The sequence below is a fragment of the Gorilla gorilla genome, chromosome 14 (genome assembly GCF_029281585.2).
Source record: "Gorilla gorilla gorilla isolate KB3781 chromosome 14, NHGRI_mGorGor1-v2.1_pri, whole genome shotgun sequence".
In the NCBI taxonomy this organism is placed as follows: Eukaryota; Metazoa; Chordata; class Mammalia; order Primates; family Hominidae; genus Gorilla; species Gorilla gorilla.
Window position 1 is genome coordinate 35,707,414 of NC_073238.2, and position 16,689 is coordinate 35,724,102.

General features: G+C 36.7%; 1 protein-coding gene across 19 annotated transcripts in view; it reads right to left on the reverse strand.

Annotated features, from left to right (window-relative positions):
• ZDHHC20 (zDHHC palmitoyltransferase 20) overlaps positions 1-16,689 on the reverse strand; it is an 86,352-nt gene that overhangs the window by 39,749 nt on the left and 29,914 nt on the right. For all 19 annotated transcript variants that reach the window (XR_010130495.1, XR_010130494.1, XR_010130493.1 and 16 more), the window contains 3 exons: positions 14,440-14,466; positions 9,840-9,943; positions 2,412-2,532 (listed from right to left, as the gene is read on the reverse strand). Coding sequence is in view for 13 of the 19 variants with exons in the window: in XM_063697184.1 (XP_063553254.1) it covers positions 2,412-2,532; positions 9,840-9,943; positions 14,440-14,466 (252 nt within the window). In the remaining 6 variants the exon portion in view is untranslated. The remainder of the gene's footprint in view (positions 1-2,411; positions 2,533-9,839; positions 9,944-14,439; positions 14,467-16,689) is intronic.

A 16,689-nucleotide genomic window follows, 5' to 3' on the forward strand; every position in this document is an offset into this window, starting at 1 on the left:
GGAAATATAAAAGTGAACGAGGCAGACTTTTGGCCCCTCCCCCAAGATATTAGGTTTTAAATGATGAATCCAGTATTGTAGGAGCTTGAAGCTTTGCGTAATAGGCCATTCAAGTACAGCTATCCTTTGGAAGCTGCAAATACACGAGTGGAGCTCTAGTGAGAGCTACAAATGCTGGATTGAAGGGCACACGCCAAGGTGAATGATGAAGTCTTGATAGTGGCGATTGGATGCTCTGGGTAGAGGTCTGCAGCTCCCTCCTCTGAAACAACAGGAAGGGTGCTGCATCCCAGGGTGCAGCTAGATTGCAGACCACTCTGTAGACGTGCAATCCTTGAAGGCAGCTGCAAATCTACCCCTGGGCCTGGCACACAAGAAAGGGTTTGGAATGTAGGTGAGTGCCAGTATGTTAATATCCTTGAATCTGTTGTAATTTCTATTAAGAAGGTAACTCATTACTGAAAACTATTAAATAAAACAAATTATGCAGCACAATAAGCAAATGATCACAATATTGTGGTACTAGAATTCCAAGGCTAAAAGTAACAGTTGAAAGGACAGTACAGAAAAAATGGGGTAAGGCACCATTGTGCAGTTAAGACATAGGAGAAAACAACAAATGTGGGATGAAGAAGAACAATCATACAAGTAAACAAAAACAGAAGTATAAAACTACAGAAAAACACAAAGAGGAAAGCGTTTCAAGAAGACAGAATGACAAAACGCCACTGATCCTGGTAGGGAGAATGAAAGCCCGTTGCCTGGAATTCACTAGAAGAAAGTGAGGCCCTGGATACAGACCACCTAGAAGACCTACAATCAAGGGAAAATAAAATAAAATAATAGGCCAGGCACGGTGGCTCACACCTGTAATCCCAGCACTTTGGGAGGCCAAAGTGGGCAGATCACTTGAGGCCAGGAATTCGAGACCAGCCTGGCCAACATAGTGAAACCCCATCTCTACTAAAAATACAAAAATTAGCCGGGTTTGGTGGCATGTGCCTGCAATCCCACCTACTCAGGAGGCTGAGGCAGGAAATCGCTTGAACCCTGGGGGTGGAAGTTGCAGTGAACTGAGACTGCACCATTGCACTCAAGCCTGGGCAACAGAGCGAGACTCCGTTTCAAAAAAAAAAAAAAAATTACTGGAAATGTATTATTATATGCAAAGAGCTATACTAAGTACTTTACATATATTGTCTCTTTTAATACTTCCAATAACGCAGCCATGTAAATATTATTATCCTTACCTTAAAATGAGGAAGTTAGTGCTTAGAAAGTTTAAGTGACTCGCACTGTATTAGTAAGGGAAAAGCTAGGGTTTGATCTGTAATCCATGTTTTCCTATACTATATTAGTTACGCAAAAAGGACAGTCAGTCAAATATCCCCTCCTAAAATCTTGTAGACACTTTAAATTTTCTTGAGTCACAATTTGTACATAGCTACACAAAGGTAATTTCCCGCTGGAGTTTAGAAACTTAGTGGGTTGAAGAGGCAGAGCACCTGGACTTAAAATCCTGTTGTTTTTATACTGGCTCTATGACTTTGAACAAGTTACTTAGCCTCACTGCGTCTTAGTTTCCTCATCTGTAAAATGGAAACTATAGTCTACACTTCATAAGGTTGTTGTGAGGTCTAAATGAGTTCGTAAATGTAAACAGAATAACTGTTAAGCTGCAATCATTACCTGGTGTTTAAACCAATTAATGAAGTATATAATACATAATTTAAAACAATTTCCCAAACAACAACAAAAAATTTTTTTAAATAAACAAAATAAAACAATTCCCTGTATTTAAACGACCAGCCACTTATAGACTCTTCCCTGTCATAAGATTACAACCTAGGAACAGGAAGCTGCTGTTACAGTCATGGATCTCAGTGGAGGCATTAGTACAGAGGAAACACCAAGGGCTTTGGAACTAGACAAACCTGAGTTCACAGCCTGACTCTCAGAATATTAGCCTTATACATCTGAACAAGTTTCTTCCTATTTGTGTCTTTTACTGTTCCCCATTCTTAGCACACTTTTGGATTTTTTTTTAATTACTCAGTGATGACACATAATACTCAAATTCAGACTTCCAAATGACAGTTTACTAAGAATAATAATTAAAATTTTTAGCCATGAAAGTTGAGTTGGGGGAAAAAAACAAGTACAGAAGAGATTCATATTAAAGTGGGCCCCTTAAACAATTTATATTGATTATTATTTTTATATATTATTTTTATATATCTATTTCTGCATCTGAAATACCACAGTAAGGAAACAGGAAAGTCTTGTTGCTACAGATATTATTTATGGCAATCATAGTATCCATTTAATAGTCAAACCATGCAAATATATCCTGGCAGGAATAAGCATACTTTAAAAATCATTTGAAAAGGAAAACTTATTCTTTTTCTTACTTTTTGAAGCTGATGTGGTATAGATAGGTAAAGCTCTTGCTGCTCTTCTCAAAATATCTTGTTGTCTTTCTTGGCTGAATTCTTTTTCATAACGTTCCTTTTCAGAATTGGACAAGTAGAACTATAAAAGGAAAGAGGACTATTAAATTTTTTAAATCCCATGATGTTAATTATCATGCTCAGAAAAAGTTTTATCTAGAAAAAAGAAAACCAAAAACTATTTTATGAAGACAAAACTTGTCTTCAAACTTAACTGTTAAGCAGATAAATCAAGTACATTTTAACAAAAACTACATACCTTTGGCATATTAAAAAATATTTGCCCTCCACACCAGATGGCAAAGAATATGAACTAAATATTTTTCCATCTTTGTTTTTCACAAATAAAATTAAATTTCTACACAGGAAAGGCTTAATATATAGTCTCCATTAGTAAAAATTTTAGTTGTTTAAAAGTTACGGTCAAGAGATTTTTAATTTTTGCAAGAATGTCCAAAGATTTACTTGCTTTGGGTGAAAGGCTAAATCACAGTCATGGGGTCCCGCTAATTTCTAGCCAAATGTCTCATGAAGGCCAACGAGTCTTTTTTTTTTTTAACCATTTTTAGCTTTTGAAAAGTTAACCAATAGGACTTAGTTTCACCAGAATTATGAAAGATTGTCAAGGCAAGCATAGTTGCCTTTTCAACGACAGAGTCCTTTATAGAGCTTTTTTTTTTTTTTTTTTTTTTTTGAGATGGAGTCTCGCTCTGTCGCCCAGGCTGGAGTGCAGTGGCGTGATTTCGGCTCACTGCAAGCTCCGCCTCCCGGGTTCATGCCATTCTCCTGCCTCAGCCTCCCGAGTAGTTGGGACTACAGGCGCCCGCCACTATGCCTGGCTAATTTTTTTTTTTTTTTTTTTTTTTGTATTTTTAGTAGAGACGAGGTTTCACCGTGTTAGCCAGGATGGTCTCGATCTCCTGACCTCGTGATCTGCCCGCCTTGGCCTCCCAAAGTGGTGGGATTACAGGCGTGAGCCACTGCGCCCGGCCTAGGGCTGTTTCTTGTTTTCACTTCTTACTGTTTGTTCCCATGTGTGGCCAGCCTCTGGTTCATTTCTCTTAATAGCATTTTCCCTTCAGAGTACTTGTTTATGTTTAATTGTTATTTTCATATGTCATCCTAACATCTCAAGGATCCTAAGTTTTATACCTTAATTTCATGTTACCAGGAACTACAGGTTTCTATCAGTCTTTATTTCATAGATTAAAAAAAAAAAAAACTAAGAATGGCTTGAGATTTGTTCTTCATTGTGTTTTATATTTTAATAATACAATTCCTCAATTTTTATTTACTTGTAAGGTTCTGCTTAAAAAGCCCTAAGGAATCCTGACTTTCCATGTTTAAGGAGTATTTGGTCTAGTTGCTAACTCAAATACCAAAATGTCTCCTCCTCTTGCTGCCCCATCATTGCTAATGGTATTAGCTTAACAACACGGTATTCTGCTATAAACAAGGCAATAGCTTGGCATAGTAGAGAGAGCTCTGAGTTGAGGAAATTATGATTCTAAGAGACTTAGGCAATTTTCTAAGATTGCAGAACTACTGGCAGAGCCAATAGTAAAATACAGGTCTTCTGTGTTCTACTCTGGTACATTTTCCTCTATATTACAGTGTAAAATAAATGTTTTTGCTTTTTATAGATAGTTACTCTAACCTGACTAAAACACCATACTTTAGGAAATAGAAGAGTCTATTTAGATTACCTAGCTCAGCTTCCACAATCAAATTGTGATGGGACAAGAAACCCCCAAATTACTTACGGGGCACAAGAAGCAACATGGACAGATGAACAGGACAGTAAGAAGTCAGGAAAGACTCACATAATCTTAAAGATGAAAAAGTCTTAAAGACAATGGAGGTCCCTTATCTAATCTTCCATCACAAGCAGGGGTCTTCAGACATTTCTGACAGATTGGGCCCCTCTTGAATACTTTCAGAGAAATATTTTTCTATTTTGCAAGATGGCATGTTCTCTTTTAAGAGAATTTTAACTTGTTAGAAAGTTATTTCCTGACATGATGTGTCTCTTACATATTCATAGTAGAGTATAAAAATCAAATGGTAACATGTTAAATATATTTGAATAGAAGATGTTCTGATCAAATTTTACAGATTCCTTATAAAACTTCAACAGATTTCCCTGGGCTATCCTATTCCTAGTCTGCAGTAGTATCCCAGGCCTCAAGCCTCTCTACTGCTACTCAACATCATTACTTTTCCTTAAGAATGAAGGTTATGGGCTGGGTGCGGTGGCTCACGTCTATAATCCCAGGACTTTGGGAGGCCGAAGCTGGTGGATCACAAAGTCAGGAATTCAAGACCAGCCTGGCCAAAATGGTGAAACCCCCGCCTCTACTAAAAAAATACAAAAATTAGCTGGGTGTGGTGGCATGCGCCTGTAGTCCCAGCTACTCGGGAGGCTGAGGCAGGAGAATTGCTTGAACCCGGGAGGTGGAGGTTGCAGTGAGCCGAGGTCACACCACTACACTTCAGCCTGGTGACAGAGTGAGACTCCATCTCAAAAAAAAAAAAAAAAAAAAGAATGAAGGTTATAAAATTATGAAAAGCTTAAACCAAATGAAAATTTCAAGAGACATCAGAATTTTAGATGAGGAATAGAACAAAACAAATATTCAAACAGATCGTAATTTTGAATTAGTACTACAAGTTTGTCTTTTTATTCAAAACTAGTGAACAGAATTCAAACTATGAAATGCTATTATTGTCTTAAATTCAGTGTTCAGAAGTTCTATTTAAATATATATTAAATGCCAATTAAGAGTGAGGTGTTGTCCCAGATATCAGAGATCCAAAGATGAATAAAAACAACCCTTGCCTTCAAAAAGTATATTTCTATAGTCTAGTAAGAGAGCCATATAAACAAAGAATTACAAAATACGAATCAGCATAAAGTACAACATTAATAATATATTACAAGGTATGATAAAAGCTCCCTTGGGAGGCAGTGGGAGATATCAATGAAAGTTTCTTGAAGGCAGTGTACCTAAGTTTTGAAAGATAAACAGGAATCTTTCAGGAAGACAGAGAAGAAAAGAAAATCTTGGCAAAGGGAACAGCATACAGAAAGCACAAGGATGTGAAAATAGTACAGTATATTCAGCTCAATACACTGCTTGAGTATAGAGTTCCATGAAGAAGCAATGAAGATTAAATTAGTAAGATTTTAGTTCATGAAGGGATTTGGTGTACCATGCAAATGAACATGACCTTTATCTTACAGCTAACTGGCAAACTCTGTAGGATTATAGTCAGGGAAGGGATGGGAGATACCTATCAGCTATTCACATGCTGCCGCCTCTTCCTCACCATTTCTTCATTTAAGTCTTTATCAATCTGCCTGTTATATACGAGGTCTGATTCTAAGTACTGGGGATACAGGAATAAACAACAAAGATTTTTCCTTCAAAAAGCTTAGTGGAAGAGATACTTATAAAGGTCTCAGCTTAAATACCACTTCCTCGGAGATTTATCTGACTATACTATCTAAAGTAGCTCTTTCTCCCCGAAAGTAGCTTTTACTTTGTTATACTCTGTCATATTACCATGTTATTTTTCTAAATTTATCACAATTTATAATTATTTTATTTGTTTACTGTCTGTCTCTACCTTTAAGCCTAGCACAGTCTGATATCCGGTGGGTGGTCAAGAAGCACTGGATTGAAACAATGAAAAAAAGAAAAGACACCCCACCCGTATTTATAACTTAACTTCCTTAAAGATTTATAGTTTTTACTTTTTATCATTATTATTATTTTTGAGACAGAGTTTCGCTCTTATTGCCCAGGCTGGAATGCAATGGCACAATCTTGGCTTACTGCATCCTCTGCCTCCCAGGTTCAAGCAATTCTCCTGCCTCAGCCTCCTAAGCAGCTGGGATTACAGGAGCACGCCACCACACCCGGCTAATTTTGTGTTTTTAGTAGAGATGGGGTTTCACCATGTTGGTCAGGCTGGTCTCGAACTCCTGACCTCAGGTGATCCACCTGCCTCGGCCTCCCAAAGTGCTAGGATTATAGGCGTGAGCCACCACGTCTGGCCCTAGTTTTTGCTTTTTAGACCCAATCAATTCCCCTAGACCTAGATCTCCAAGCATTGTTCTAAGCTCTGAGCTGACTGAATCCTCCTAATAAAAGCTGTGAGTTTGGTGCTATATTAGCACCAACTTCTGAGCTGACAGAATCCTCCTAACAAAGCTGTGAGCTTGGTATTACATTAACGTCAAACTCACAGCTTTGTAATTGCTTATACAGGCCTACCTCAGTCAGCACACTGTAAGCTCAGTGACAAAGAGAATCTTAAATTCCTGTTCTTGGTTGTCTCTAGAGCTTAGCTTAGCTGGCCCATGAAGATTTAATAATTAATTAATTTAACAGTTACTGAAAATCCACTATATGCCAGATAGTGTGGGAAGGGATACAGTGCAGAATGCAACGTAAATATCCCTGCCCTCACAATATTTAAAATTTAATAATGTGATGCATATTAGTAAACAGGTAATTACAATACCAGATGATAAGTTCTCTGACAGGGCAAATGGAGCATGCCACAGCAAGGTCACTGAATACAGGCTTGGGCAGTCAGATGACCTTATAGGAGTAGAGGAGAATGAAGGAGAAGTTGATGTAAAGGCTTAAGCTCTGGGCTGAATGCTAAATGGATGCAATATGCTAGAACCACCACCAAAAAAAATAATAATAACATTTTGATGGTACTTATTAGGTGCTAAGCATTCTTCTGAGCCGTTTATATACACTATTAACTCCATATATTATCTATTATTAATTACATAGATTGCTAATTTGCTCAATTATTATAGCTATCCTATGAGGTGGGTACTAATATCACCCTCACTTTACAGAGGAGGGATCAACTAAGGAAAGTCTCCAAAGTCACACAGCTAACATGGCTAGTAGGCTGCAGAAGTATGAGCTAAACCTGAGCAGTTTTAGTCCAGAGTCTGTGTGGTACTGTTATTGTTGCTGTTGTCTGAGACAGGGTCTTACTCTGCTGCCCGGGCTGGAGTGCAGTGGCATGATCACGGCTCACTGCAGGCTCAACCTTCATGGGCTCAGTGATCCTCCCACCTCAGCCTCCCGAGTAGCTGGGACTACAGGTGCATGCCACCATGCCCAGCTAATTTTTTTTACTCTTTGTAGAGATGGGGTTTGCTACATTGCCAAGGCTGATGTCAAAGTCCTGGGCTAAAGTGATCTGCCTGCCTGCCTTGGCCTTCCAAAGTGCTGGATTACAGGCATAAGCCACCACGCCTGGCCTGCATTCTTAACCTCTACATTATACTGCTTCTCAAAAGTACTACCAATTATTTTTCTTATTCTATTTCTTATTTCCTGAAATGAGAATTATTTACTTTTTACACATGCTATGTTTTCAATAGTCATCACTACTAGTAACTGATTAAATAAAATTGTCCTTTTCAATTTCAAGATTAAGAAATGGATAGTTTGTAACATAACTTTAAGGGTTGACTAATTAGTAACAAATGCCTGATGAATATATTTGAAGCAACACTAAAGTTTGACTTATAGTTTACTTTACCTTTTAAAACAAAAGCATCTAATAGAAAAAGCAGGCAAAAGACTATACGGCATTACTTGCTAATGTTAAATGTATATATACTAGTTCTACTCCTAGGCATCTATCCAAAAGAACTACATATATATTACCCAAGAGACATGCACTAGAATGTTTACAGCAGCCCTATTTGTAACAGCTCTAAGCTGGAGGCTACCCACATGCTCATCAACAGTAGACCAAGTAAATAAATTGTGTTACATGTTACTACAACTGAATACTAAACAATAATGAGAATGAATGATCTGCAACTATACGTAACACAGATGAATCTTACAAATAGAATGTTAATGAAAGAAGCCACACACACACATGACTATGACTATACACATACACATACACACACCACTAGAAAACTCCATTTATATTTAATAGAAAAACAGGCAAAACTAATCTATGCTGTTAGAAGGCAAGAGAGTGGCCTCTTATGAAGTGGATGACTGAAAGGAAGCATCAGGGGTTGATGGGGTTCTGGTAATGTTCTGTTTCTTGAATTGGGTGGTAGTTACACAGGTGTGTACACATATGCATACTTTTTGTATATATGTTCTTCACTGCAAAGTTAAATAGAAGTTGATACTATTTTTAAACATATGGTCTATAATTTTTAATGATTTTGATAAATTTAACACAAAGGGAAACGATTACATTATCATCATCATCTAATATTTGAGTCCTAACAATGTGGCAGGTACACTACTATTTTAAAAGCTTAGGCTGGGCGTAAATGGCTCACGCCTGTAATCCCAGCACTTTGGGAGGCTGAGGCGGGTGGATCACCCGAGGCCAGGAGTTCAAGACCAGCCTGACCAACATGGGGAAATCCCGTCTCTACTGAAAATACAAAAATTAGCCGGGCATGGTGATGCGTGCCTGTAATCCCAGCTACTCAGGAGGCTGAGGCAGGAGAATCGCTTGAACCTGGGAGGCGGAGGTTGCAGTGAGCCAAGATCGTGCCATTGTACTCCAGCCTGGGTGACAAGAGCGAAACTCCATCTCAATAAATAAATAAATATATAAATACATGCATGTTTTAACTGAATAAATCTCACAATCTTTACAAACATCCTACAGAGACAGGCACAACTGTTAGTTCCATTTTTTGATAAGAAAACTGCAGCTTGGAGAGATTAAATTGTTAGAGCAAAAGATCAAACTCAGACAACTCTAACTCTAGAGAATATATTCTTAACCACCTTGCTATAAGAAATTTTCGGTGAAGGAAGAATTCAGTCAGCTATGGCGAGGTAAGAGAGACACACTGGTCATAAAACCTACTCCACATAAATGTTTACCTATATTATTTTCCAAATGGAACCTCCAATTAGAAGAAACACTAGTCATATTAAAGTGCAGCAAGCAATAGCCTAGACAATTTGTTTCCATCACAAAACTTTCTTTAATTGCAGCATATCTGTTCATGCCTGAGAAAATATAAATGTTGAGAGTTTCTAAAAATAAACTCTACTTTCCTAACTCAATTCTGTTCCTTGAGACTTTTTATTCCAGTAATATAAAGTATGTCTTTAAGGACACATAGCATGGCAGAAAAATAGTAAGCATTTCTATACCGCTGAACTTTTACTATGCTGTGTCAGTGGACTGTATCTGAGAATAGGCTGATGACTCACATTCACAGTACAGAGCAACCAAGCAGTTTTATGAATGGAAACAGAACACATGCATTATGTAAAGTTTTAACAAAGGTAACACAAGGGAAAAAAATTCCATAATCAGTTAAAACATTTGGTAATTTACCAACATTAAATTTACCTCTTTGGAGGGGGAAGCGGGAGATGTGAAAATTGTCATCCAATAGGACCATACAAACATAACAAAGAACAGATGGAAAGCCACAAGGTAAACAACGGTCTTTCCTGGTAAATAAAAACAAATAACAGTTCATTGAATCCAGGTGAAAACAGCAAAAAGCATTACATTAAAACACAATAATTGGGTCAGGAGGCCGAATCCAATAAACAATTAAATTAAAGTGTACTGAAACATCAAATATATAAACTTTACTTGCATGAGGAAACATTACTAGATATGAAGAAATATTCTGTTCCTATATTTAAGGATTATCAGTCTGGTTTATAAGATGAGATTTAAGATGAGATTTGATTGTATTAAATCGCTGAAGATTTAAGCTAAAACACTTTTTTCACGCACTATATTTCAAGTTCTCCAAAAGCTCATTTTAAATGACTTAAAATTATTTAAAACAGAATCTATTACTATGAACATTACGTCCAAGGAACTGTCAACTGAAAGTAAATAAGTTACCATCACCATAAATGATGAATACATCTGAATAACTCATTCCCTGTATCGTTCAGAAAAAGTGACCTAAATTTCATTCCCCTGTTCAATACAGGCTAACAAGAAAAAGTTTTGGCCATTTTGAATATCTAACATAACTGTTTCCCAAGTAGATTAATGTTAACATTCCAAAATATTTCAAAAGATTTTTGTTGTATTCTACATATTTGAAAGAAGCAGTACTGATTTCTTTAAGAAGCAAGAACTATCTATCAGATGCTTAAACTCTTTTTCAGTTTGTAATACAGCACCATAAACCCACTGAAGATAATAAATTCAGACAAGTCTGAAATTCTACTCATTTTTAAAGTTCAGATAAAATGCTACTCCTTCCACAAAGGTCTTTTCTGTTACTTTCAGAATTCTTTACTTCTTCATATTGCACTCTCCAAATAATTTGCTTAGATTTCAATTAAAGTACTTATTTCAGTAAAGTTAGCTGCCTAATACCGATGAGGTAATACATGCAAAACACTTAGAAGAATGCCTGGCACACAATAAATCCTCAATAAATACTGATTATTAATATTATTACTATTAGTCTTATCCAGGTATTTTAATGATTTTCTCCAAAATTTGGTCCTTTTTGTGCATTCCCTTTATCAGTGTTTCTCAATTTTAAGAAGTGATAAAGTGTTCACTGGTCTGCGCTGAAAAAAAAAAAAAGAAAAGAAAGACCAAGAACAATTTAAGGAAGCTTTTGTAAAAGCTAACATGTATTCAGTTTGAAGTACTGTCCTTCCTTTGGACTGAGGTTTATTTTCCTTTATGTTTTTGGTTTAAAAATTGCTTGTACTTTTCAAATAAAATAATAATAATAATTTGACAACCCTGTTGCAACCCAACCTTTTCTTCTGAAATTGTATTGGGTTCATGCCAGATCTCAGAGAACAGAAACTCCAGTCACGCAGTTGACCAATGCAGAAATCCAGGCCTGAAATGACTCCTTGTATCTCACAGCTTATCAGTACAAATACTACTAATTCTAGCTCCTAAAATTTCTCACCAAGTGAACTCATTATTATTATTTTCGTTATTTTTCAATAATTTCAATAATTATCATTATTTTCACTGCCAGTGCATAGTTCATAAATTGTTGCCTACGTTCTTTGGATTGCTGCAAAAGCCAATTGGTCTCCTTGCTTCCAATCCATCTCAGTGGTTGATGTAAAATATGTTGCTCATAGTTTCTTTTCCCTCTTGGCTGTGGAATTCCTAAGAAATAATTCCAACCTCATGACCAGTGCATCCTAGTAAAACCCTGGGACTACTCAGTCACCATATTTGACTATAGGTACTCAAATGACCATTCCTATGTACTGAAAGCCAACTAGAAGGCATATAATCTATGCCTTATTTCTAACCCTCACAGTAAGTCTTCTAAGGTATCATTCCAGTTTACAGATGTAAACAGTGAGGCTCAGAGAATTTAATACTTTGCCCAATGTCACTTAGCTATTAAATGATGAAGCCAGAATTCAAACTCATATCTGTTTGACAAAAATCCAAGGTTCTTTTCACTATGTCCTAGCTAAAATTATAGTTTCCTCCATGTTTTAAACCATCATCTTAATGGTCATATTCCACTTCTAAGCCAATATCTGATGCCAAGATAAAATCGTAACCCTAACTTTCTTCTATTTTCAAATGTGCTCTTCTTGTTTCCACTAACATTGATTGTCATACACATTAAAAACTGGTTTCTCAAAATCCGCTTTCTCTATCCTGTCAGTTCCCTTCAGATTGAACCCCATGGTGTACCCAATGGACTCAGTATCATTGCTTTGGCCAGGTGCAGTGGCTCGCGCCTGTATTCCCAGCACTTTGGGAGGCTGGGGCGGGCGGATCACTTGAGGTCAGGAGTTCAAGACCAGCCTGGCCAACATGGTAGAACTCCATCTCTACCAATACAAAAAATTAGCTGGGCGTAGTGGTGCACACTTGTAATCTCAGCTACTTGGTAGGCTGAGGTGGGAGGATCGCCTAAACCTGGGAGGCAAATGTTGCAGTGAGCCGAGATCGTGCCACTGCACTCTAGCCTGAGCGACAGAGCGAGACTCCATCTCAAAAAAAAAAGAAAAAGAAAAAATATATTTACTATATGTATATTTTATATATTATATATAATTGCTTCATTTGTTTTTCCTTTGGAAAAGTGTGCAAGAACTTAGTTTCCTACTGCTATGATAACACTGAGACCATTTAACAACCATGCAATGTTATCTTCACTTTGCTTACTTCCTTTATAAATATTTTTGCCTAGACCCCATATTAAATCAGGCTTGTTGTTCCTCATCTATACACTATCATATAACTTTGAGATAGATGGTAACTTTGAGATACTTTAAATGTAAAAACAATATACTCTTCATAGTTTTAAAAACATTTAATATAATTTTAGAATATTTCCTTTCTTCATGAAAACAAAAGAAAATGGTTTTGCTTAAAAATATATTGTTAAAAAATAGATAAAATAAAGCTCTTAACACAAGACCTAGAATATGGTAAGTACTTAAAAGATGTTATCATTAACTTATAATGAGTAAAGAGTAACAGAAAACAATGCTTTTCACTAAATTCAAATTAATGTGATTATCAATAGGCAAACTTCTGGTTACATATACATGCTATTAAACCATTGGTTACAAGTAATACAGGAAGTAAAATCATAGTTAACTGAGAAAATTAAATCAAAGTTGAAAGAAAAACCTGAAACCTATATACCAAACTCTGTGTTCAAAAGTTCAAAAATCACCCATAACTGAATTTAAAAACAAACAAGCTAACAACAACAAAAGACTGTATTGAAAGACTCTTTGGCCAGGCAACGTGGCTCACGCCTATAATCCCAGCACCTTGGGAGGCAGACGCAGGCGAATCACGAGGTCAGGAGATCGAGACCATCCTGACTAACACAGTAAAACCCCGTCCCTACTAAAAAAATACAAAAAATTAGCCAGGCATGGTGGCGGGTGCCTGTAGTCCTAGCTACTCAGGAGGCTGAGGCAGAAGAATGGCGTGAACCTGGGAGGCGGAGCTTGCAGTGAGCTGAGATTGCGCCACTGCACTCCAGCCTGGGCGATAGAGCGAGACTCTGTCTCAAAAAAAAAAAAAAAAAAAAAGACTCTTTGAGAGACACGGTAAAAATAGCCCCAAGAGATAATGATATAAGTTAAAAGTTCTTTTATAAGAACTTCTGAAATTCTTTGCTTTCTATATCTGTGCTTCCAACATACAGGAAACATTTTTGATTTAAAGAAAGAAAATAAGCCAACCAAGATTGAGTCTGCGTTTATTCTGTTACTGACAAATTAAATTTAAACGTAATTTAAGATTTACATACTTAATGCCTAATTGTCTCCAGTAAGAGGAATTACTATTTATTAATAATTTCTAACTGTTCAAGTATTTTAGAAATCCTCTGGAGTTTTGTATGCCCAATTAAATTTTGTTTAAATTTAATCTCAACAGACTTATGAAATTTGCTTTTATCCCAGTGAAGTTTTGAGAAATGATTTTTCCCTCTAGGCACTATCTTTTTTACTTAGTTGTTATAAAAACTTTAGCTTCCTTAAACTGGTAATGCAATTTACAAATTTACAGTCTGGTTATTTTCTTAAATATCTGTGCATTGTAAATTGCGATTTTAACAAATGCCTAAACGAGAACCATCAATGAAATTTAGACATCATGAAAGCAGAATTGTCTCCTCAACCTAGCTAGAACTCATATTAAAAAAATCTAAATAAAAAGTTTTGAAGAACATATGAGACAAATATTTATATAAATACACAAAGAAGTTTGAGTACTAGGTGTTGTACAAAATAATGTCTACTTTAATTTACATAAATAACACAAAATGAGAATACATGAAATGTCTTGGTCTGGAAATAACGCCATTACTAGATATCCTTTTAATTACTTAAAATGTAAAGATAGGGATTTTATTTCTAAAAAACAAAAACACATGCATTCATCACTAAATAAAAAGTATGTTCCAATTAAAATATCATTAAGCATTTAACTTAAATTGAAACTAAAAGTGCCTTACCATTTTCTTCATTTCCAAAAATAGTAACTAGAATAGAAGAAAAAATAGTGAATAAATATACTTTAAACATTTTGTATGTAAGTTTTATTTCAGGTTGAAAATTCATCTTAATACCATTTTCAAAAAAATAAACTTTAGTTATAAATTGTAGACACTAATGCAAAGTCAAAATTGCACTTAAAAAACTCCAAAACCATTAAAATACTGAAATCCAAATTCTTTATCATTAACGCTACAGTCACACTAAATGTTTTCAGAACTTTATTAATTTTAAGTGTATCAACATGGCTGCAATGTTTTCTTTAGCTGTTTCCTTAATGATATCTGCAGAATGAACAGAACTGGCCTCTATGACCCCCATAACTTATTTGTTAGTCTGTGATGTACTCTTATCAACCTCTTTGTGAATCTATACTCAAGACAAATGTATTTTTCTAAAGAAAAAAGTAGAGGAACTTACCCTGCTAATTTTTAGTGTTTTTTTCCTCTGAATAATCAAATACTGAAGAAGTCAGACTACGCACAGAAAAGGTAATTCAGTGTCTACCTCTCTTATGTTTTCTTCCACCTTGTATTACTATTGTGATGAATAAAGCCAACAACCACTTCAGTCTACCAAGCCTGAAACCCTGCGAACTGCTATTTACTCTTTCTTCCTGGATAATTCAATGGCCTCGAGTCCTGTTGGTTCTACTATCTAAGTCTCTTTATAATATGTCACCTATTCTTCAGTCCCTCCCCACTGTGTTCCTCAAATGCAACAGCTTAAGGCATCTTCCTGCAGTCAGTGTAACACACCACCACTACTAGCAAATCTGATGAATACTCTTCAATACCTGTGAGTCACTTTCAGAATGAAGTCCAAAATCTTCAGGGTAGCAAACACTACAAGCCCTCTGTAATCTACAATCTGTCTACCTCTCTGGTTTCTTCCTTTTTTTCTTTTTTTTTTTTTTGAGACAGGGTCTAGCTCTGTCGCCCAGCCTGGAGTGCAGTGGCACAATCTTGGCTCACTGCAACCTCCACCTCCCAGGTTCAAGTGATTCTCCTGCCTCAGCTTCCCGAGTAGCTGGGATTACAGGTGAGTGCCACCACGCCTGGCTAATTTTTGTATTTTTAGTAGAGATGGGTTTTCACCATGTTGGCCAGGCTGGTCTCGAACTCCTGACTTCAAGTGACTCCGCCCACCTCAGCCTCCCAAAGTGTTGGAATTACAGGCATGAGCCACCGCGCCAGGCCCTCTCTAGTTTCTTCTGTCATTTGCCCATATTTCTGGTCTAATTATTCTAACAAATTGTGGTTTCCCAAATGCATCAAGCTGTTTCATATGTGCCATGTACCTTGTCTATTCACCCTTCAAGGCCCGTTTTGAATACTAGCTCCTCTGTAAAGTCTTCTTGAGTCCCTCTTTAGCCAGAGTAGATCACTCCTTTATATCACCACTGATCACTCTTCCATCTTTACCACACCATCTCATTTTTCTTTTTTTTCTTTTTCTTTTTTCAATTACTTGTCAATATGTCTGTCTCACCTTACTGGAATAAATGCTCCTTGAAGTGTGGAATCATGTCTTAGAATAGTTACAACCCTGCAAGTTATCATTAGCTCCATTTTACAGATAAGTAAACTAAGGCTCAAAATAATTAAATGACCTTCCTAAGGTCACAGAGCTAGTATATGTAGTATAGATGGGATTTGAACTAAAAGTCTGTTCAGACTACTAGTAAGGACGAAAACTTGATAATATACTGTGTTATCACCCTCCTCCAAGTAGAAAATCTGAATTTAAAATAACACCTAGCTAACAGTTTCCAGTGGTTGTCTCTTTCAGCTTCTCACTAAGATATTCAGGGAACAATAAAACTGCTTCATATAAAAACAAAGCTAGGCCGGGCACGGTGGCTCACGCCTGTAATCTCAGCACTTTGGGAGGCTGAGATGGGCGGATCACTTGAGGTCAGGAATTCGAGACCAGCCTGACCAACATGGTGAAACCCCGTCTGCACTAAAAAATGCAAAAATTAGCCAGGCGTGGTGGCATGCACCTATAGTCTCACATACTCGGGAGGCTGAGGCAGGAGAATCACTTGAACCTAGGGGGCAGAGGTTGCAGTGAGCCAAGATTGCACCACTGCACTCCAGCCTGGACAACAGAACTAGACTCTGTTTCAAAAAAAAAAAAAAAAAAAAAAAAAAAAGCCAAAACCGACAATGGCTAGAATCACTTCTTCACAGAGGACTTTCCTGACC